This window comes from Talpa occidentalis, unplaced genomic scaffold, assembly GCF_014898055.3.
Source record: "Talpa occidentalis isolate TD23 unplaced genomic scaffold, MPIMG_talOcc4v2.1 talOcc4.4, whole genome shotgun sequence".
Classification (NCBI taxonomy): Eukaryota; Metazoa; Chordata; class Mammalia; order Eulipotyphla; family Talpidae; genus Talpa; species Talpa occidentalis.
This window is the reverse complement of record NW_023604295.1, coordinates 117,164,850-117,188,871: the sequence shown is the minus strand read 5'-3', so window position 1 is coordinate 117,188,871 and position 24,022 is coordinate 117,164,850. Positions and strand designations below refer to the sequence as shown.

The 24,022-nt window shown below is 36.6% G+C and overlaps 2 protein-coding genes and 1 pseudogene across 5 annotated transcripts in view; 2 read left to right on the top strand and 1 right to left on the bottom strand.

The window, feature by feature from the left end:
- Nucleotides 1–24,022, top strand: part of LOC129146778 (uncharacterized) — a 79,739-nt gene that overhangs the window by 3,356 nt on the left and 52,361 nt on the right. The gene's annotated exons all lie outside the window — the stretch shown is intronic.
- Nucleotides 6,890–23,984, bottom strand: GOLGA7 (golgin A7). 2 transcript variants are annotated; one of them, XM_037526127.1, is made up of 6 exons: nucleotides 23,820–23,984; nucleotides 23,422–23,554; nucleotides 18,885–19,037; nucleotides 12,551–12,652; nucleotides 11,455–11,517; nucleotides 6,890–8,283 (listed from the first exon to the last, which is right to left on the bottom strand). In XM_037526127.1, exons 2-5 carry the CDS (start codon nucleotides 23,530–23,532, stop codon nucleotides 11,470–11,472), a joined length of 414 nt encoding a protein of 137 aa, XP_037382024.1. In that variant the 5' UTR covers nucleotides 23,533–23,554; nucleotides 23,820–23,984; the 3' UTR covers nucleotides 6,890–8,283; nucleotides 11,455–11,469. The 2 variants fall into 2 exon arrangements, with proteins under 2 accessions (XP_037382024.1, XP_037382023.1); XM_037526126.1 differs by lacking the exon at nucleotides 23,820–23,984 and adding an exon at nucleotides 23,770–23,813.
- On the top strand, nucleotides 9,901–10,256 carry LOC119257843 (cytochrome b-c1 complex subunit 7-like; annotated as a pseudogene).

The window sequence follows — 24,022 nt, the reverse complement described above, 5'->3', positions numbered from 1 at the left end:
AAATTAAATTTATCTTCTGAACTGCAGCCAATATAGCATTTAGTGAGTTGAGTAGAATTATTCTTTCCTAATGATTTGCTGGAATAAGTTCAAGCAAAAAAACAAAACAAAACAAAACAAAACAAAACATGACATTTCCTGTGCAATTATGCCATGTGCATCTGTTGAAAAGCTCACATGTCTAAGGGCTGGGCAGGTTTTATGTTTATTAGGATCTATGTAATTTATTCTAGGGGATTGTCTTTAGGTCTAAATGAAAAACAGGTCAAACACAAGATTTATTTATTTATTTATGCCAGAGATTGGGGGGGGGGGTGAGAGGATTCACCAGAGAGAGTGGGGAGCAGAACAAGCAGACCGACTGAAACGCACTGCTGAGGGGAGCAGCTGTTGAAACAGGAGAGGTCCACCCCACCATGTGGGTTTCTCCCTGGCCAGCCAGGGATTGAACCCATGCTGCAGAGGCCACGGACTGCCCCACAGTGCGGCACTCAACCTCTTGCGCCACCAGGGAGGCCCCAAACACAGAATTTCTAAGTGCTTACAACTTAGGGCAATGCTCTTTTGTTTTAAAATATATAACCATAGGAAAAAGGTTTGATTATCTTCAGAAGAAAAGGTTAAAGGGTAGCTTTGCTGAAGAATGGACTCTATATCAAAATTCCACAATTATTTTATTTTAGTGCCCTATCTTTCTTTGTGTTAATGGATCATAGACATGGCAACATTTTGAGAACTTTGCATAACTAACGAAATGGGTCATTCCACTTTGTACTAAAAGTTATTGAAAACTGTTCTGTGTAGGAACAATTCTTAGAATACAATTATGGGCCTCCCAGGTGGCGCAGCGGTTGAGCGCTGGGTTGCGAAGCTGCCCGCGGCCTCTGCAGCGCCGGTTCGATCCCCGGCTGCTCCCCGGCCACCGGAGGAGGGTCCCACATGGCGCGCAGACCTCTCCTGCCGCCCGCTGCTCCCCCCAGCAGTGTACTTCAGTCCTTCTGCCTGCTCTGCTCCCCGCTCTGGCTCTGGTGAATTCTCCCACCCTCTCGTGCTTCTGACTGTACCCAGTGCATGTATAAACAAAACAAAACAAATAAATAAATAAATAAAAAGCATGCCTCTATTAAAAAAAACAAAACAAAAAAAAAAGAATACAATTATGATTTATGTGTATGTGGGTAATGGTTTCCCTGAACTGACAACCAGTTAGATTTAAGATTTTCTTTTTTTTGGCAAAATATATACATTATTGTTTTAATTTTTCTTTTAGAATCACTCTTTGTGTGATGATTGCAACATTTATAAACCTTTTGAACATTCTTTCAAAGAAAATTGTTAACATTTTGAAGCACTTTGATTAACATTTCATGCAAAGAAATGTAATAGGTGTTGAAATTATAAATGATAAAAGAGTAATTCTGTCCTAAACTTTTTGTTTAGTTATGGAGTTAGAATTGTATTGTAATTGTTTCCATTTTATCTTCATTTCCACATGGGGTACCTATAAATTATATAGTTCTTGAGCCATCAGTAGTTGAAATAACAAGGGCTAAGAGGCTTGGGTTAATATAAAAATATGAAGTCTAAAAATTAGTGACATCTTGGAAACTTTTGCATTATGTCTAAGTTTCTTCATTTTGCATTGCTACAGGTTTTTCACTGGTGAAAATAAGCATCTTAATTGAGTTCAGCATTTACCCTTTTTATCAGAAGGTTAGAGAATGGGATGATTAATTATATCCCATGTCACATAACATTATCTGGGTGTTTCGCTATTAAATTAGCTAAAAGAGATAATGTAATATTTCCACTTTTAGAGTATCCCAAAGTGATAAGAACTATTAATTTTTTGGCTTGTTATGTTCAGTTCAGTTTTGAAAACAGTTTCAGCTGACAATACTGAAATATGGTCATTAATTGTATTGAATTATTGATATTTTTGGAAACAAGAGCCAGAAGCCTTAGATCATTTGCTCTATCATATATCTAAAATTGCTGTGATACCGTCATTCATTCTATGATTTATCAGTTATTTAGATTCAATAGGGTTGGCTATAACCCATGCAACTCTGGAAGGCTGAAATTACTTTGAACTTGTCCCTGTTTGTGGGAAAGTGAGATCATAATATTCCCAGTCAGCCTCTCCTTGCCTCATCTTAGATGTGTCTATTTTAAGTGAGGATTGCCACTTGACCCTGAACTTCACCTTTGGTGATATGTTGCTTCTAGGAAGCTTAATTCATTTATTTTAAAGGTCTGTTCACAAACCCAGTAAGCATGAAAAAACCAAGTCTATATTTTTCACTTTTTTAGATCTAATTAGATCTAGTAAAACTGAGAGTTAGTGCCTCTTGACAATCAGTGAAACCTGGTTTCAAATGAATCAATAGGTCAAAGGCTTACAAGACAATGAAACTGAAAGCCCCAACGAAATTTAAGGGCAGGCCTGGTGGATATTGTGTCCAATTTATCTTGCTACTTGGTATACATATATTTAGAATATGGTAATTTATATTGAAAAGTGCATGTTGTTGCTACTATAATTTTTTTTGGTATGGAAATACCAGACCATTTAATATTACAAATTCAATCTAAGCCCCATGCTCTTCTTTCTGACACAGTCCTCCTTCTCCTTCTCTAGAGGTCACCACTATCCTCACTTGCTGTTTATTGTTTCAGGTATATTTATGTATTTTATCATACACATATGTATCCAAAAATAATAATATGGTGATAATACATGAGCTGAGTGTATATGCATGTATATAAATTATAATTAGGTCAACACATGGGATGTAATCACAAAGCAACTTTATTTTTGTCTCCAGTTTTATTTTAGATATAGCTCTTTACATTTACTTGTCGGATATAGCTTTTTCTCTGTGCCTGGATGAAAACTGAGGAAGGTCTGTGATTACTCTCGTCACTCTTTGGTTTAAAAAAAGTCCCATAGTCTCTTTAAGTCACAAAACAGAGTCCCAACTCTGTAATTAAAATGTCCAGTTTTTTTTTTAAAGATTTGTTTATTTATTTATGTATACAAGAGCTGGGGTGTAGGTCAGAAGTGCGGGGGGAGGGGTAGGTGAGAGGATTCACCAGAGACAGAGTGGGGAGCAGAAGAGGCAGATGTACTGAAATACTATGCTGAGTGGAGCAGCAGGTGAATCAGGAGGGGTCTGCCATGCTAAGTGGGTCACCTCCCTGTCTGGGGATCAAACTTGTGCTGCAGTAGTTGCGGACTGCTTCATAGTGCTATGTCTTAACTCTTGAGCCACGAGGAAGACCCTAAAATGTTCAATTTCAATGTAGTTGTTTTCAAAAAAATGGAGGGAATTTGAAAGAAGTACAGTAAAGTAAGTTAAAATGATATAAACAAATATTGGACATGCATATAGCAGGCGATTCAACAACTTAAATTCTTTCAAAAACTTGTGGACATCAATAAACATCTTGAGAACTCTGAGGTTAAGAGGGCAAGGGAAGGAAAAGGACAAGGGGACACAGGGGTAGTGGTGGGGAAACAGAAATAAATAAGATGTCTAGTTTTGTCATCATCAGAATCCCTCTGGAGAATGGCATCAGACTAGGGATTAGCTTGGCCTCTGCTGGCCTGTTGGGCACTCAGCAGTGGCAGTAGCCAGACTTGCCATATGAGAGGAGATTCATGTTGTTGAGTCACGTGTAGCCTCCATCCTTGCTGCCATGACCATTTGCATGATCCCACTGAGCAAGCACTGAGGAGGTCGGAAAGAGGCTTCCTGACACCCACAGAACTTTCTACTTCCTTAGTGAGAACCTCTTTGCAGTAAATGTTATCTGGTGAGCATTTACACGGCATGAGTTTCTTCACACTCCGAGCCCATTCCTTAAGATCCCTGTACATAGTGTTTCTCTATTCCTCATTAGCATTTTAGCTTTGGCTTTGCAGATCCCTAAGAAGCTGACCAAGCATTTAGCTGCTCCCATGGATCAGTGCACTACTGAACTCAATTCTCTTGTTTATTCCTCCCTTTGGCCAAACCTCACTGGAAGCCTCATGACAAGGAGCCAGGTAGATGCAATCTGTAGACATCCATTTTCCAGTAAAGGAGCACACACTGAGAAAGTATTGGGAGAGGCAAAAGGAGACTATCAGCCCCCTGTACTTCTTGAGTCTGCCATTTGTTCTCTCTTCTGTTCCGTTGTTCCGTCAGTCTATCCTTGCACCAGTGGCATATATAGCAATACTGAATTTATTAGTAAGTCTTGTGAGAATCATTATCTCAAGTTCCATAAAATTCCTTGCTGGGGTTTTGTTAGGCATGTGAGTTTTTAAGTTTCTAATATGCTTGTCTGATAAATGAAATGATTAGACTAAATTTTATCCTATGACCCTACATGCTTCCTTCAGTCTCAGTGGCAGGATTTTCTGCCTTTAACTTGCATATAATTAACATGCAGCTGCACATTACTTCGACACCACACATTTCCTGGATAAATAGAAAAATTGTGCTCACTTTAAAATCAGCATAATGCTTGGGACTAGAAAACAATGTACACAAGCAAGTTTGTTTTTTCCTCATAGAATCTTAATCAGGGATCTGATTATTTTTAACTTTTATCTCTTGCTGGCAGGCATTGTAAAGTTTCTATTGTTAAATGTGGCCACTGTTGGGAATTCTGGTTAAGAGATGAATTTTTTCCATGCTGAAATTGTCCTTCCATGTCCTTAGATATTAAGTGAATATCTTTTTGTACAATATTAAAAATGCCCCCATCATGCTGTTAGGCCTTTCCTTTTCCAGTTGTTTAACTGAAACACTCCCTATTGTGAAATTAGACAGTAACATTTACAATAATGTGGCTTTTTCAAGTATATCATCCTTTAAATTCCCCAGAAATAAGGAGCTAGACTAAATGAAATGTTTGTACATTATGAAGTTGTAAAAAGTTGTGCAAAAGTTGAGCACAACTCTAATTGTTAAGAAAAGGTCATATTACATCTACTGTTTCTGAGTATATCACAGAATCTGAGCTTCTAGTTGTTAGCATTTGGTTGTTTACAGAAGAGTAATTGCTGAAGCATTTTGATTACAACAATTATGTGCAGTTCCTAGCAACAAACTGGTGAGACTATGAAGTAAGAGAATATATATGTGGACGGAAACATTAAGATCACGAACAACAGACTTGGCAGCCAATGGACCATTTTTAGGTCCCCTTCCCTTGCACTTTTAAAAAAAGCTCCTTCGAAATGAAAGTCTTCAAAATAAAATGATATATTAATCTAGAGGATAAAGATTTTATGTGCAAGGTAAAAAGCAACAACACAAATTTAATTAAATTCTTTTAACTAACATCAATACTGATACTGCTCAGCTATTTAAAAATTTTTTTTAAAATTCTGCTAGCATATACTTTAACTTGACAGTGACATTAACCAAAAATCTTTGGTTGTGCCTATTTCCTAAAATTACTTCTTTCAAAGTGGATGCTTAAGAATTTTTAAGTAAGCATTGTTTCTATAGGGCTTTCTGGTTTTAGGCAGAATTTTACAGAAATTCACATCTGCACCATTTAAGGCACCGGGGAAAAACTTAGGATACAACACAGGAAGAGTCATAACCTTTATTGGTTATATAATTGTGTTTACTCATTTTGGAGCAAAATACATGGACTGCTGTATTCCTAAACTATTCCAGAACTTAGGAGGTCCAGAACCTGCATCTTGGCACTCACAACAATCATGGCAAGTAGGACATTAACCAGATGTTGGCTCTCCTCTACGTGTTTCCAAGTTTGAGTACTGCATAAAACTGTTTACTCCAACTTTTTAGAATACAATCCTTATCACCTCACACATTTACAAATTAAAGTTGGTCACTGGTTAATGGTTCTATTTATTGATACTTATGCTCCAACCAGGCACAAATAGTGGGAACACTTTGGCCTATTTCAGTTAGTACTTTTAGTATCATTGTAGTCTTTGGTGATACTAGGTCCTTTCTAAAAGTCAACTTTTATCAAAAGATTACAGTTAAAAGAATTAAGGAGTAATATTAACTTTAAAATATTTTCCAGTTATATCAAGTTGTAGTAAAGTACCTATACTGACCTGTCAACTTATACCTCATTCCTTCACTTTACAAATATGTGTTAAGTATATGCAGCACCATGTGTGATGATGCTTGGGGTTAAGGACAGATGTAAACAGCATTGGAAACAATTCTCTTTGTTGAGGTGAGAGCTGGGGTAGGAAGGAGAGCAGCATGATAAGGGGAAGAGGATATAAGTGTATAAATAAAGTACATCACTTACACTGACATCCTTTATATGGAAATAAAACAAAAGACAAAGCATGTCACCCTCGAGAAACTGACATTAGCTTATGCTAGGAGCCAAGGTCAAGTGGAATAATAATTTTGGGCCTTAGAACTTTTTTGATTATTGGCTACACATGAGTATTATTTACTACTATTTTAACTGGGCAAGAAAGAGAAGCTGAAAATCTTATCAAGAAAATCAACTCACAAAACATTGACTATAGACTTTTATAAGCAGTTACTTCCTACAAATGTATTTCATTAAAAAGGAAAATGAAGTCATTAGCTAACCCAAGATAGTAACAATAATACCTTTTTCACTAATGGAACATTCTCTTATTTCTTTAACTGAATACATTTTTGATTATAGGGACTATTTTCTTGGTTTTCACCTACGTAGCTCACATATTTGCTCTTATGAGACAAAGTATGTAAAAAACCTGAAAAGTATGACAAACTATGTATGTAAGATGTTTAAAAATACTGGGCTATACTGTAACTGTGATTCTAATATTGTCTATCTGCCAAGGTTAATTTCATATAATTTACCACATTACCAAATACCACCAAGTATGACACAGAGACAATTTGTTTAAGAAAAATTTTACTAATGTGTTAGTATTTCAGCAAAGTTATTGCAATGGGTTTAAAGGGCAGACAGACACACTATTATAGGCTATAAAGTAACAAAGGCGTTTTATACAATTAAAATTTTACATAGACCTATGGGATTTATTTAATAACTAACAGACTCATAAAGGAAATTAAATATGAAAGATTAAATCCAATATTAGCACCTACAACATCTCTGAAAGTAAAACTTTGAACTTTTTCATTCTCTCCTAATAAATTTCTTCACTTTCTCCCAAATACAGTGCTCTCAAATCCCAAAGATGAATGAAGGGCACAAGAAGCCCTGATACTAAGAACATATAGCCAAAAGAAGAACTAGAAATATTGACTCAACACGACAGTTTTATTTGGAAACCACTTACTGTACACTTGAACCAATTACAGGATTTCTGTGCACTGAATACTGTATATGAGGAGTCTATGAATCATAAGGTTTGCCAGTTGGGACAGTTAAAAATTAGCAATATACAGTTATTATTCCTATCAAATGTTTTTCTCATAAGTTATAACAAAACTATAATTAAAATATTTAGTATACTTGCTTATTACACATTCAGGGACACAGCAGGGACATTTATGAGTTTGATGGTTTAGCATCCACTTTATTGTGCTTACTTATTTTTGTAATGAACAAGCAACACAGACCACATCTTCCCAACATTCAAGGTAATGCAATAACAAAATTCTCCAAAGGAAAATAACTGGAAATTGCATTAAATACTGTTTTAATGAGGAATAACTGCTATAATAAAACAAGTAACATTATACATTATTTTTCCATTGCGCTCCAGTTTGAGAAACTGAATAGCAGAAATAGGTCTTTATGATTAGTCATAGCAAAACTGGTAGTTCTTTGAAATCTGGGAAATGCATTAGTAAAACCACTACCTGTCACCAAAATCCTGGAGAAAAATAATGATTAATTTGGGGGAATAAAACTCAGCACTGGTTAAGATAGGACTTGTTGAAGTCTAGAGCCATTTGGAAGCTAGCTCAAAGGAATAAAGAGAACCATTAGTATTGGTGGCAGATAAAATATGAACTTTGTGGTGGGTTGACCAACTGCATATTTTGTTAATGGCTTTGAATGAAAAAAAGTGAAATGCTTCATTGTGTTTTCTCAGAAACTAATCAAAAGATTACAGAGTTCTACACAATTTGGAGACACAAAGTGGATGCTGAGCGACTAGAGGTCACTCCAGATGTGGAATTTTAGAAAGTTAGTCCTTGGAGTAAATGGCACCGTGGCTCTGGCAGCAGATACAAAGGAATGATGCTCTGGAGAGGAGGTAGGGGACACTCTGCGATCGGCCAGTGGATAGATGAGGGTCCCAGCTGGAGGTGTGATCTATAATTAGAAGGGAAAAGTAATTTAGAAAGGGATGATGAAGTAACTTCTAAGACAGCTCTGTTATTCCAGCTGACATATGCTTCAATTAATCCAGGGTCTATCTAATAAAATACTTGTATCTGACTACTTGTCCAAGTAAGTTCAAAGTTCATTAGTTAGAAATCCAAGTCTTGCGTATTTCCATCTCTAACCAATCATGTCATGAGAGGCAATAGTACAGGGTTAAGTAGTGAATCTGGAGACAGGTCACATTAATTGCTACCTATTAAATTTTAGCCCTGGACATGTAACTGAAGTTCTCCGCTCTGTTTCCTCATTAGAAAAACTGGGTAACAGTATCTGTTTTGCAGAGTCTTCATAGTTAAAAGTAAGTATTTAGGGCCTCCCTGGTGGCACAAGGGGTTAAGCACCGTACCATGAAGCAATCCGCAGCCTCTGCAGCATGAGTTCGATACCTGACTGGCTAGGGAGCAACCCACATGGTGAAGCAGACCTCTCCTGTCTCGCCTGCTGCTCCCCTCAGCAGTGTATTTCAGTCAGTCTGCCTGTTCTGTTTTCTATCTGTCTCTGGTGAATTCTTTCACCCCCTGCATCTCTGGCCTGTATCCCAGCTGTTGTATACATAAATAAATAAATCTTAAAAAAAAAAAAAAAAAGTAAGTATGCCAATAAATATTAGCTATTTTACTATCATGAATTTATTGTGACAGAATTAAATATTCCATTTTTAAATAAGACAATTTAAAGAAAGGAAACACCATCTGTCTATTATAAAGATATTTAAAAAAATAAACTTAAAGAGCACAATATTTCTGTTTAAAGTTTTTCAAAAAAGCCACATCCACAATTTGTACACTTTTAAATAAATTATTTAGTTCCCACATAAAGCTTCAATCTGAAGACAGCCTCTAGATTTAAGAAAAACGGGAGAACTGATTTCATTATTTGTATGATTTTCCCACTCCGCAAGACCTCAGCCCACACTGGATCTTGGGCTCTGAGGAACACACAACTCTGAAAACTAAGTTGCAATGAACAAAAATGTTTGCATTCATGAAACTATCCAGAAGTCCCTAATGTAAATCTTTCCTATTTTAAAATCTCATTTGTTTGAATATTGATAGATTAGTCTCTGGTGTTTAATTGTTCAAAACCCCATACCATCTCAGAGAAACATTTATATTTTGCAACAATGGTTACAAAATGAGTCATGACAAATGGGTTGTACCAAATCAGTGCAGCTGCAGTTGATAAAACAAACTTATTCTAATGGCATATAACAAAACCCATACATAGGATTCCTAATAGCTTGTTTGAGAAGTAACAGTTTGAAAATTGTATGTGGGAAAATTTATGGACAAGTACATCAAAATGAAGCCCTTTTAAAGAAATAAAATATGTGGCAAAAGATGTCGTTATTTAGATCCTTGCCTTTCAAGAATTAAGGTGATACATTCACTAGTGCTAAAAGAAGGCAGCTCTGAAGGACTGGTTGGTCTGTAGGATTCAATGAAGGGCATAGGAGCTGGCCTCAGAAAATTTTTTTTAAGTATGTTTTAAAAAACATATTAGTCCCAGTCAAAATGGCAGGCAGGCCAGCTGTTGCAGCATCAAGCTGGTGGCTGGAGGGTATTTGAAAATAATATTACAATGAGGCAGGATTCAATAAACTGGGGTTAATGCAAGACGATACACTATATGAGGATGATGATGTAAAAGTAACTATAAAAAACTTCCTGGGGATCTTTATAACAACAGGATGTTTCCCATTAAAAGAGGACTGGACCTACCATTAAGCAGCAGGTCTTGCCTAAAGAACAGTGGACAAAATATGAGGAGGATAAATTCTACCTTGAACCATATCTGGAAGAGGTTACATAGGAAAGAAGAGAGACAGAAGAATGGGCAAAGAAATAATCATGTAGTCAAAATCAATGGCTGCAACTGCCTCAAAGTATTTTTATAAAGTTGGTACAATTAGAACCTATTGGAGCTGCAAATGTGTTATTTAAAATAAATATCTACTGTAAAAAACACAACAAATAAGCCACACGGAACAAGAAAACAAGGTGATAAACACTTAGAGTCATCCGATTAACTGTATTTCTGCTGTGATAAGTGTAAAACAGGGGTTTCATGGTCAGTTACACCTGGGTTCATATTACATTGTATTACTTGTTAGCTTTCTCACTTTAGGAAGAATATCCTTTCATCTATTGATACCTCATCTGTAAATGGAGGAAATACTCGGCAATATTCTTGTGAGAAGTAGCAATACCATTTTTGTTTTAATATCTGGCACATAGCAAGCAGGTGCCTCAAAACAGTAGCTGCCACTATTACTGGTGTTCTGAGAAGGAATATATCAGCTCTGGTAGACTCTGTCTGTTAATTAGTGATTAATGCACGTAGAAGTAGTCAATTAGGAAAATGCAGCAACAGAAGACTACTGGCAGAAACAGTAAGGATGATGTTCGATCACTTAGAAGGCTGTGCTAATGTACCATGGGTTGGTTCTACATGTTCTGCCAACAGAATGCTATTAGTATTAACTAATCTGTATCTCACTTATTCAAGAGCATCATTATATAGACATACAGAAACAAACATTCTAAATAAAAGAATTAAATGATGGTTGTACCCACAAAGTTAGTTATTTTTTTTTTTTCTACAGGGCTATGAAGCCACTTAACTACAATATATGAATGAAAAAAAAAAAAACACAGTAAATGAAGTATTAAGAACTCCTTCACTCTCCTCTGAAATGTTCCTTTGGGTTTATGTAAGTCATTTAGACAGGGAAATACCTGAATTGATTCTGACATGTGAAATCCAACAACTTAAATGCCTATTGTAACAAGAAAATGCCCCAAACTCCAAAAAGAAAGAAAAAACAAAAACAAAAAACGAAACACAAAGTAATAACAACACCAACCAAAAAACAGTCTGAAAGTAATACAGGGGGCAAAATCAGGATTAAATTTTATATGATCAAATAGAACTTAGGTTAAATATACATTTTACATATCAAGCAAATTCAGTGAATGGCTTAAATATTAAATCAAGATAGAGGATATACACCTTTTTAACTATTTTTACCATGCAGGGAAGAAAATACATGCATTCCATAAATTTGCAAAAACTGCAAATAAATCATTTTATATTTACCTTTAATTCTATGGTTTATCTTCCACTGCTCATGCCTCTGTCTTCATAAATGGTAATTTCAATCTAACAGCATGGCTGTTAAGAAAACACTGAAAAGGACATAATATATAAAAGGGGACTAGGGAAAGCAGATGTATGTAATCTGCACAGACTATTTCTCAATCTGCTTTGTTTAAAAACTTCTCCTAAGTTAAACATGCTTTCTTCACCCTGTTTTTAGAAATGTAATTGCTTGTAGTACTCTGCATGTAGAGTGTATCTGTGCTACCCACAATACTATTTTTTTTTTTTTTTTGGGAAAAAAAATTCTCTAAAAGGATGCTTTATTTTAGGATAAGTGAGTTTTTAACCAAGAATTCATGAAAGTAATGAATTCAGGGGTTGAAAATGCCCTAAAATTATATGTAAACTTTTTCTTGGGAGAGGGTTCATGGCTTATGAAAGTTTAAGAATCATTGATGCAAAGTATAATAAAATTGCTGAGGTTATTATTGGCCGGAAGGCCTGGGATTATCTGACCTATGTTTAAAAAAATTATTTTATCCATTACTCCAGTTATCAAGTTAAATTAGTTTTTTGCAATTTTATTTACGAAATTCACTTAGTGACTTTCAAAGCTTACTGCCTCTAAAAATATGCACAGTATGTCAAAGGTAATGAAATTATACATCTGGCAGCTGTAACTGATTTCAACTAGTCAGATGAACCCACGGAACTGCAATTCATTTGGATGACAAGTCTCACCACACATTATGAGTTTATGCATTTCAAAGGGGCTTTAGGTTCAGTTTCTGCAGCTGAAATGCATTACTCATACCACCCCCATTATTACTACAAGATGCCCTCAGAACCACCAAGAAAGACGGTAACCAGAATAACTAAACAACCCACAGAATACTGCATAATGCAAAGGAAGGAGAGACATATTTTAGGAAAAAATGGTGGAAGATAGGAGACTTATGTATGCAATTCACATGAAGGTTCCTAGGGCAAATACATGAGAAGGTAGTTAAATTCTCTCTAGCTAATGCCAAATGGTACCATCAAACTTCCTTGTTATAGATTTTAGACCTTATGATCTGGGCTAAAAAGATACAACTCGAAGTCCTCTCTCGATAGGATCTGTTAAGAGGAGCCCCTGGGGAGCATATATCTTCTCATTCTGTTCTTGAATGTATTTGGAGACTTTCTTCAGAACCTGACAGAAAGAAACAACACAGTTTTTAAAAATTGCATCAGATTTCCCTTTAAGTATCAGTAGGATCTCAAAATATTCAGTCAGTGGAATTAGTGTTCAAAGCAAGTCATATGGCTATTAATATGGAGGACTGTAACTCTGATTATTTGGCTCAACTGCATAAAGCAGAGCATGATAAGCCCTTCAAGTCACAGCTATCTTCAATGCCATATAAAGCATGGTAAGAAACAAGGCCCTCCTCCTTAGCTCCTATCCACTTCAATCCTGGATACAGAGAAATAATGATTATACACATAATGGCTAGGTAAGCTTTTATCTCTCCCTGCGTGTAAAGCGTTGTTAATGACATCTTCTAATATCAAGGATAGTTCGGTCTTTGCCTTTAACATTTAAGAACTACTACTTTTCTTTGTGTTTTCATCTATTTTAAGTAAGAATACAGAGTTGGCCTATATTAGTTTAAAATTAAAAGTTTATTTCCTTTGTAAAGCATGTGGCCTTAGGTGCCATGGAGTTTCCGATGACTACAAGTGTCTTATATCACTTCCATGACTGCATGTAGTGCTACTCTGTAGTTTGCTTGTGTCCTGGACGGTAACCTCAATTTATAAGTTTAGTATTAAGGTTGTAAAAGTCAAAGCAAATGTAGACAAAAACCAGATAGGATACAAAGGAACTTCTGGAAATTGCCAAATCTCCAGCTTTAATAAGGGCAATTCTGAGACAGATAAGCTAGAAGAAAATAAATCTTAATAGCTATATCCAAAATCAAAGAGTTACATGTTTTATTTCAGAATCAAAGTCATCATAATTGTTTTCTGGCTCTAATGTTCAAAGAGACTTTGATCCAGCTCTTTAATTACTATATTTTTTTAAATTCACACTACCAGCATATGATAAAGTGACAGATAAATATGACTGCAACACAAAGGGAGAAAAAAAATGTTTGAAAATGAAGTAGGAAATTAAGAAATGGCTTAAGTGTAGCTGTTTAATGTACCAGATCAAATTAACAAATTAGGATTTTACAATTTAGATGCTTTGTATAAACCGAGAATTTAAAATTGTGGTTTATATAACAAATTTTCTTACTGAAGGAAAATACTTTAAAGCAATCTACAGTTCTTTATATATGAAATTAAGAATACTATTTCTAAAGAAAATACTCTTTCCACCTAATTACCTAAAGTAATATATCATTCTTCTATTTTCAGCTTTCAAAGAATTTGAGATATGCTTGGTCTTTATAAGCAAAAAAATCTTAGACACTATTCTTCCTGTCACAGTGTCAATTATGATAAAATATTGAAAAAAGAAGTGGTCCATAAAAGTGCCCAACTCTGGACTCTCGATCTCCAATTTCCTTCTCAGCTCACCTGCCAGAACTGGAAATTGGAGAGTCAGTTTCCCCTCATCCCAGCCCACTAAGACTAGGGGGACACTCAGAAAAATGTTTGCATGGCTGGTTTCAAAGAAAGGATACCTTCAGAACAGCTTTCCTCCCTCTTAGCTTGGGTACAGATTACCAGCAAAGAAATAACATTCCTTTTTTTTATTCAAGCAAAACTTTGTTGTACAAGGTTTTTATTTAAACTTTAATAACATGTGAGTATCAGTCGATGTGAGTATCAGTTCAGAAAGAAAACAATTAGTTTTCCTTTTTATAAGCTCCAAATCCTCTTACACTATTTTGGTGAAGGTAGCACACTCCTAAACAAGATGCTTTTAAATTATTAAGACTTCTTAGCAGTAAGAAAGCATTAGTACAGGTAAACTCATACTGTATACCAGATAGGACAAAGCACCATTCTCACTCTCCAAATATCTGGTGTTGACATTTTACTCATATTTTATTATTTTTGGTAAATTAATATTAAAATATACTATAATACCAAATCATATTGTTATCCTCAAAACCTCAATCTGTATATTTACAAAACTAAAACATGATCAAACTTCAGAAAAAGACTATTAGTCTCGTTGAGAACATTAAACTGAAGTCCATTCTCAAAAAAAAAAACTAAATTGAGGCTAAGGGAGAACATTAGGATTTTACTCTCTTCAGAAAATAAGTTCCTTCTATGTTCCTTTTACAGATTACAGTATAGAGGCAGAAGGGGTATTTTCTAGTTGATAACGAGGCAGATAGCTACTGAGAGAAGAATCTTCTACAAGCCCATTTGTTCCCTAATTGTAATGTGTAGCCACAATAGAGAAATAACACTGAAGTCTTTATCTTCATTTTAAATCAATAAATAGCACATTAGGGAAAAATACATGATTGTTCTAGTGAGTTTTAAAGGGCCCATTTCACAATTTCAAAAAATTTAACACGCATGACAAAGTGTAAGCACTATTATATTTGGTGCACTATTTGTAGACTATAAGCTTTTGTGTTAAAAACATTAAGAAATGACTCAATACTGTCTGTTCATAAAGTAGAAACTAAAAGCACAGAAATTCTTAAGTGACAAATGGGGGAATTTAGTGTTGTATATTTCTGTCATTTTATAAAAAATACACTACACATTTAACAATTTTTCTTAAAAGAGACATTCTTAGACTTATAAAGTAGTGTCTTATATATTCACTATGAACCCAAGTTAAAACATGTATTGGGATTAATCAATTTTCTCTGTATTTATGATACTGAGAACTATCTTCCAAGATTAATTATCCAAAGAATTTTCAATTAAAAGCTGCAAAATGTTTTAGCAGTTAAATACATTAGCAGCTGCTTAAAGGCAATCATACTTAAAATACAAAAATTGTGAGTTCACAAATATCTGATTAAATCACATATACTATTTAATTTGTAAACCTATTTTAAAACATTCTTTATTAAGTGTCTACCATATGGGAAATGATCCTAAGAATCATTTTATATTTGAGGGAACTCAGACTCATATTAACTTGTCTGAGATCCCATAATTAGTAAATGACTGGGCTGGCACCCAATTACAGATTTCTTTTAACAACATCAGAAGTAAGTATCTATCAGGAGGAGGTATCCTGTATCTACTTCAGCAAATGTACATGGATAAATAGAAGTTAGTTAAAAGCTTATGAACAAATTCAAAACCTATATTGAAATGAGAACTCAAGCATCTAATAGTTTAAGCACAAAATAAAGTACTCTGGATGTATTTCTACCTCAAATTTGCATAACATATACTTCTTTAAGTGACTACTCCTGGATGATAAGGCTTTCCTCCATATGATTTCAACCTTACCCTCCCCTCTCACATTCAGAGCTTCTTCAAGTTCTGGTTCTACTATCAACACATAACTTGATTTGTTTACCTCCTTCCATTTTTGTTGCTCCATTATTGTCCCAGTTATTACCATCTCTTGCCTAGACTTAGATGGAACTTCCTAACTGGCTTCCCTACTTCTGCTTTTATTTATTTTTCTTATAGAATGAAGAGATCTCTTTAAAAGGAAAGTAAATCTGATCATTCACTCTCTTCCTTAAAATCTCTGGTACTTACCCTCACACTGAAAATGAATTCTTACTTCTTTCCATGGACTACACATTCCTTCACGATATAGCTCCTTTTTACTTCTCCAACTCTATCTCGAGTTACTCTCTCTCCACTCCTCTTCCACACCAGTCTTCTTTTATTTCCCATGATTCATCAATCCCACCAGACCATTGCATATATTGGTCTCAGTGCTTGAATGGCCTCACACGCTGTCCTTCTCATATTAGCTGAAGTATCAGCTCAGAGGCCTTTTCTGACCATACAATCCAAATTAGGGATCTCCTATGATTTTCCATCATAGGAGAGTTTGTTTCCTTTTAGGCATTTACCATAACATATAATTTTGTTGGCTGTTTCCTTCTTATCATCAATTGCTACCACTAAATTATAACCTTCATAAGGTCAATGAACATGTTTGCCCTACTTAGTTATACCCCAGTACATTGTCTAGCATATAGTAGGTTTTCGGTAACTATATCTTGAAAGAATGAATCCTGGTCCTTTCACTCACAACTAATGTGAAGAGAAGTTACTAAGACAAAAACAGACTGAAAGCAGATACTGATCCTTTATAACTTCCGACTTTGAATATTAAACAGGAATGAAAGCTGCTTCTCTGTGTGACATGTAAGATATAAACTCTTCATTTAGTTAATAAATATAGTTTTATATGATATAGAAATATAAAGCATAAAAGATCACACACAGGATGTTAATGAAGAATATAGCAGCATTTTCAGTCACTAGCTCAAAATGTTTCAGCTGCAACGGTATCTGCTTTCTACTACACAGGAGTACATGACAATCACAGGAGCATTATCAGGTGAGATATAACACAGATATCCTTAGAGCATTTCATTTCTAAACATGGTCAGAATTTAATGATATAATAGGGATTTACTGTGATTAACTTAAAGTTATTCATTTAACATACTTTCAACGGGTGTTTTGCATTCCCAAGGCAAGGTATTAGGCATAAAGAGGGATACTATATGGTTAAGGGGGTTGTCCTTGATTGCAAGAAAAACACTTGAAGGGCAAATAAAAGAGGAATGTAAACTGCCACATTCCAAAGTAGAGAGTGATAAGTGTCAGAGGACAGATAAAGATAAAATGTTGTTAGTTATAAAGAGGGGAGAATGTTTTCTGATTGGAAAAGTTAAGGAAAAGTTAGATCAAGAGGGACATAGAGACTGGTGAGATTTGAATGCCTGGAAGATTGGCATTCTAGGTGGGAGAAAACATTGAAGGGTACTGACTAGCGAAAAATCAAGTTTGGCTGAAAAATAAAGAGATGAAGGGAGTGGAGACAGGGAGACAGAAAGCTGGAAAGGTAAGTTGGAGGTCAGCCTGAGAAGGGGGGTGAACTTTGCTCAGGGGCAATAAAGGGAAGCTGGGAAGACTTCTGATCTAGCAAAAGTGGTCAGCAATGTAAGGCTGTTTTATGAAGACAGCAGCAGACATTTTGGAAAAGTAAAAGAATGGAAGAAATCACACTAATCCGTTGACTATTTCAATAGTCTAGGAGGGTACAAATTAGGAGTGTGGCAGAAGAAATTATGAAAAACTAATGAAAATGGAAAACACTTCTGTCTTTGAAACTGATACATTTTTCCCTCTCTTCCCTCTATACTTAGCGATGGCACTGAAAATGGGGAGGTGTGAAGTATGACTTTTGGACAACTTAAGTTGAGAAGTCAGCAACTCTGGGTTTGATTGGTAGTTGGAAAGAGAAAAGCACTCAGGAGAGGAAAAAAATCATCTCTGATGTTATCAGGCAAGAAATAAAAGAACTCAGGAGGGAAGGTAAGATTGAAGACAGAAATTTGGGGAAATACAATAAAAGGATTCTCAGAAAGCTGGGTGGAACTGACAGAGATGACTCCCATAAACAGGGGAGGTTCCATGTTCCCTGGTCCTATCTAATGAATGATGGAGCTGAGGGGTGAGGGGAAGCTAGAGAGGACCTGGAGGAGACACGTGGAGCAGAGTGACACGGAAGGAAGACTTGTTTCTCAGCTTTGGACTTGTACCAGGGATTTGGGGGAAGTGTAAGGAGACACATGAAGCTCAGACATATAGAGACGCTTGGAAGAGATGTGGGTGAGGCATATGGGAGGCTGATAATGGCAGCCATTATCTTGATTTGTACTTTCATTTTGCTCTGTTGGTCCCAGACTTGCCTGTCACTTTTTGCCCCTTCCCTATGGTTTCCCAGCAGGTGCTTTAGACTCAGGGCACGCTTCTGGGCCTCAATGCTATACTTTGGTCCAACCCTGTCTTTCTGGGCATTTACGCAAGAGGGGAATGGGTAACTCTGGGTGTTTTAATGGGAAATGATATCCTTTCTCTTCTTCCCTCTTTATTCACAAAATTCTACTAAAGTTCTTTTCTATCAAAGGTCTTACATACTGTGTAAGCATACTGTGAGTATGCTTTACTCTTGCATAAAGAGCTGCTGTCTTTATGCAGCAGATGGCAGGTTTGGGAGTGTCCTGGGGTACCCCTCAGTCTGCCCACTAACAGATTGAGAATATTGATTTTCTACATTGTTAAATGTAGTGAATTTAAACACTGACATCAAGTTGACATATCAATTTTGACCTGTTTCTGAAAGACTCAGGACTCTTGTCTATGTGATGTGGATACAACAACAAAGTATGAGTTATTATTATGTTCCTTTAAATTTTGTAACAATCGTCACTATGATTTGTAAAGACATTTTGTGAAAACAAATGTAGCCTTACCTTCTCATAATGAGTTTCCATGCATAAGAAGATGGTATATGCCGTTAAACAAGCCAAACAGCCTTCAAGATATGATTGGCCTCCAAGCTTCTCTGCTTCTGCATAAAGGTTATTTAGTGTTCGAACTGTTTCTTCAAATTGCTGCCTATCAATCTGTAGGAAATAAAGAATTTACAATAAGTTTTGAAAAAAAGATGAACAGCTCACTAGGCTTGTTCTTTTATTTTGCTGTTCTGTCACAATTTTAGGTGATTAAATCCAAGTTACCAAAACTGCTTAGAGTTTAATTTTACCCCTAATGGATACTGGATATCTTTAAGGCTCAGTACAGTATTTATTTATTCTGAACTTCAAGTAACTGAATTGTATAATCCATCCATCTTTCCATTTACTTATATTCACAATTACTGAGCATCTACCAGCAGGTATTATGATAGGCTTTAGAGAAAAATGACTAAGACAGTCTTAGTCCTCAAGAAGTTTACCCAAGCAGAGTAACTATATGAACACAAAAACACAATAAATTGACAATACGATAATAAAGGCATACATAGTGTGGGGGCACAAAAGGAAGGAGAAGTTCCCTTTATCTGGTGAGAGCAGTTAATCTTAAATTGAGTACCCAACCACTGGGAATTTACTAGATAAAAAAAGGGCATTTTATATAGAAGGATCAAAAGGTGCAAGTTCTGTATTGTAAACATAACTCAATTATCGCATCCCTTTTATAGTAATTACTTGATGACAAAAAGCCCATTGATCAAGGCAAAGTCTCAAATAACCACAACACTCTTCACACCAAGTCATTCCCATTGCCTTTCTATTCAGTGACACCATTATCTTGCATTTATATTAAAACTACCATTGTCATTCATTTTTTCACTCTAATCATCTGCTTTTATTTTTATCTTTCAGTATCACTTTATTTTCTTCTAACAGTACTCTGTAGATTTCAAATCTCAATACTTTATTCCAGGATTTCAAAGGTCCATTAGTATTTTTGTCCAATACTATCATTCTTGGTAACAAAGCACAGCATATCTTCCTTATTCTAGACCTTCTCTGACATACTATCTCTTATTCCTAAAACAAATTATGAATTCTCTCTTTTATGAAGCTTTATATACAAATAGTGAAAGGACCTCACAACAGTATAAGGCAAACTATTCCTAAGAACATAATATTTTAAAGAATAAAAAAATCATTAACACTTTTAAATCATTAAAATCCTTTAGGTCAGAAGAATTTGTAATCACTGTTTTGTTCTTTGTGTGGAAAAAACAATGAGATTCGAGCCAATGGTATGAAAAAGTTTAATGTAAACTTATTAAAATGTTAACATAAATTGTTCTTTTAAGGAGCTACTTTTAATTTCCCAGAATATTAAGAATTTCTGATAAGGAGTGCCTGGGTGGAGATGGTACTAAGAGCCAGTGTAGTGTTCTTTCACTAAGCTACCACTTACAGATGTATGCTAAGGACTGCCTGAGGAACTTACATCAGAGTTCTCATTCCCTGAAAACAGACTTAGGAGAATAGCTCAGTGAACAAATATTAATGGTAAATTGTTATCTTCACATAATTAATTATGCTGAAATTAACGAACACCTTTAGTTTGTCTATTAGTAAAATGTTCTGTTGCTTTGCTTACAATGTTATGATCTGACAAAGAAAGTTTTTTGAATTACTTATATTTCCTTGGATATAAAATGAGACAAAACCATGAATCCAATCCTGAAACATTTTATTTCTTTCAGATTGGAATTACTGATTATATCAGAAATACTAATTCTTCAAAGTCATTCCAATATTTCAATGCTTTATGGCATGGAGGCAAATCATGTATTTAAAAGAGAAACCAAGGTGAAGGACTTTTTAAAGAAGATTAGTAATAATAATAATAAAAGGAATGAAAGCTTTAACAAATCAAGAAGTCTTAGAAAGGTTATTTAAAAAGTGGGAAAAAAGAGAAAAAGCATGCTGTATAGCAGTAAAGGCAAAGCCATAGGTGATATGCAAGGCTCAACAGAACAAATGTGAGCACTTGAATCTCACTGCCTTTAAGGGCTACGCATATAAAACAGCAGTCAGGATCTCCCCCAGGTACTTGACATTGACACTATTTAAATCAGAATTTTGACTTATGCGACATTGAACAAATACAAATACAAATACAACAAATACGACATTGAACAAATACAAATTTGAACCAAAAACCAAGTTAGAATGGAAATAGTATTCAGACTCATTTTCCCAGAATTTTGTTTCTTGTTTAACTATGTGGTAGAAACATGGGGCTGAAGCTTCAAGTGATCAAAAGGCAAAGGTGGCAAGTCAAAGGTAATTTCTACTACCAGATGTAGAGATATTTTTAAAGGTAAATAGGGGAACAAATGCCTCAGTTACAGGCATTTATCATTTATCCCTCCTTCTGCCCAGACCCAGGGTGCCTAAAATGTCTGTATTTTGCTTCAAGTGAGAATGAAACTTCTTTTAAAGAACGGTCCTAGCAACAAAGCATTTCAGCATCAAAAGATTACATTCTAAGAGTCAATGAAGAAAGTAAACTTGTTAACAGACAGAACTTGTCCTCAGTCTCAAATTAAAGGGTACAAATGTGTGTATGTGCGTAATGCTTTAAAGTAACACAAGACATTTATATATTAGTTTGCCAAGTGTGATGTTCTCACAAAAAGAAATCAGCTCCAGTGGCAAAGCAATCAGCACAATGTCTAGGATAAGCAGTAGACAAAGAAAGAAACCTTTCAATTTTCTCTCAAACAAAGTAAGTAAAATTTAAACCTGTAATTTAAATTTATTCTCAATACAAAAAAAAACCCAAACTGTTTGGGAAAGCTTTGAACTAGTATAAGCTAGTGTTTTAACCCAAACATTTAAAAAGAAAAAAAAATTCAAAGGCACAACTGAACACCACCATATAACATTCCACATAGTATTCAGAATCCCAAGCTATTTGGGGCTATCAGAAGTCAGAAGCAACTTTAGAATTTAGAAACATCAACTTCCTTTAAGAATCAGGTGAGTGCTGTGACTACACTGTGTTTCTGTATTTGGACTAAAAAACAGACTCTGCCACACACAAAGTAGAAGGCAAATATCTGACTCTACTATAAGTTAGAAGTTTAACTTGATTTGAAAGTACATAAATAGTATATCAGTTTTTATAAATGGATTAAAAATGAAACATTTAATCCCTTTCATGTAATTTCTAATATGTAAAACATGTTAAATGTGATGTTAAGCAATAGGTAAGAGATTCAATTTCGACCAATTCCAACCACTCTGGAAATGTTCACCTAGTGTCAGGCTAAGTTAATTCATAACAATAACATGGTGACAACAAACAAGCATTTATAAGCATGTCACAAACAAGCTAATCTACAAACCATCTTTATAAGGCAGGCTTGATCTTTAATTTGCACTTAAAGAAACATACTTGAGTCACTAACCTGCCTATGTTTCTAAAACAAACTGAAGGTCACTATAATTGATCATTGTTGATTTTCTAATCTTGGCAATCAGGTAGAACAACCTCACTACAAGGTGACTTGAAATGACTGCTACACATTTCTGTAGTACAGACTCATCTACACCCACTTGTTCCATGACCAGCATTTCTCAGTTCCACACCCATAGCATGCCTAATCACCTCTCAGTCCCTTACCCTAGCTGTCAAAGGGGAAAGAGCTCTAACCTGCTCAGCTCTAACCAGAAATTGACCTCTGAACAGGAAACAGAAGATAAAGTCATCTGGCTGAAGACCAGGAGTCACTATTTGAGTGAATGAATGAATACACGTGAACATAAAAAAACACATTCACGCACATAAGCATACTTCATTATACCTTTAAAATAAGATAGAATGAACCCCCTACCCCCAAGTCAGAAGAAAGGGGAAACATTATTCTTCCTTATTCTTAAGGTCCTGATGACAATTTTGATATGTAAATCAACACAACACAGGTGGCTCCCAGTGATCATAATCTTGAGTGACAAGATTTCTTATTCAGAGAGGTTTCCCTGTGCAGGCCATAAGATGCTCCACGTATTTCAGGTTCCAAGGACTATCAGCACGACTGGAACAGCACTTAATAAACCCTTGCTGCCGAGCAGTGCGAGCAGCACAGAGGCCCTACAAACACTTGTGAGGAGAATATGATTTCTCTTGCGTGGCGTGGTAAAAGGATACAGTTTACAACATGCTGAGTTAGGTGGCCTGGAGCCTCAAGAATTAGTTCTTCATCACTGTTGTCAATAACTCTGCGTGTGTGGGTGGGGGAGAGCAAAGGAAGAAGGCGGCGGCTAGGTACAGGTTCTCAGCGCTGAGCACTCTAGAGTTACACCTGGGGGTTTGGCTTTATTCTTCCTCACCGCTGGCCAAGGCCCCTACTAGGCCTGACCCTCCCTCTAGCCTCGAGACACTCAGGAGGGCCAGGAGTCGGCGCACACTCCCTCCCGACCCCGAGGAGTCTCCCGCCCTCGCCCCAGAGCAGGTGAGGGAAGCCAGGTTGCGTACCCGGTTCTCCAGCTCTGCAGGGAACTTGGTCTGGAACTGGCAGCGTGTGCCACTGCTGTAGTCTCGTTGAATGAATACCTTCCCGGACACCGGCGCTTGCTGCGGCCTCATGGCGAGGTCAAGACAGGCAGCGCTGCGGGTTCAGGGGACACCAACCACCGGTCAGATCCCCGGCCTGGACCCAGCGCTCCAGCCCGCCAGCCCGCCAGCCCCACCCATGGCCCGAAGCAGCCCAAGGTCTCCACCGCCCCACTCCCCTTCCCCATAGTGTCCCCGTGGGCCTCCAGCCACCGCCCGCGTCCAGGCCCCGCGCCCCCCACAACCCGGTTCGGCCCGGGAAACACGAACCCGGCTCTTCTGCCCCCAGCTGCTGTCGCGCCACCTACGGCGTCACTTACGTCCTGCCGCAAAACACCTCTTTCCCCGCCCCTCAGCTCCGCTTCCAACTTCAAGTCTAGGACCCACACCCACCGCTCCGGCCGTAAAGCGACCCGGCCGAGGCTGCGCGTCGCAGGGCGGGGGCGGGCACCGGGGGCGGGGCCAGCGCCGACTCCGCCTCCCGCCCCGCCCGGAGAGGCCCGTCCGGAAGGAACTGGCCGGG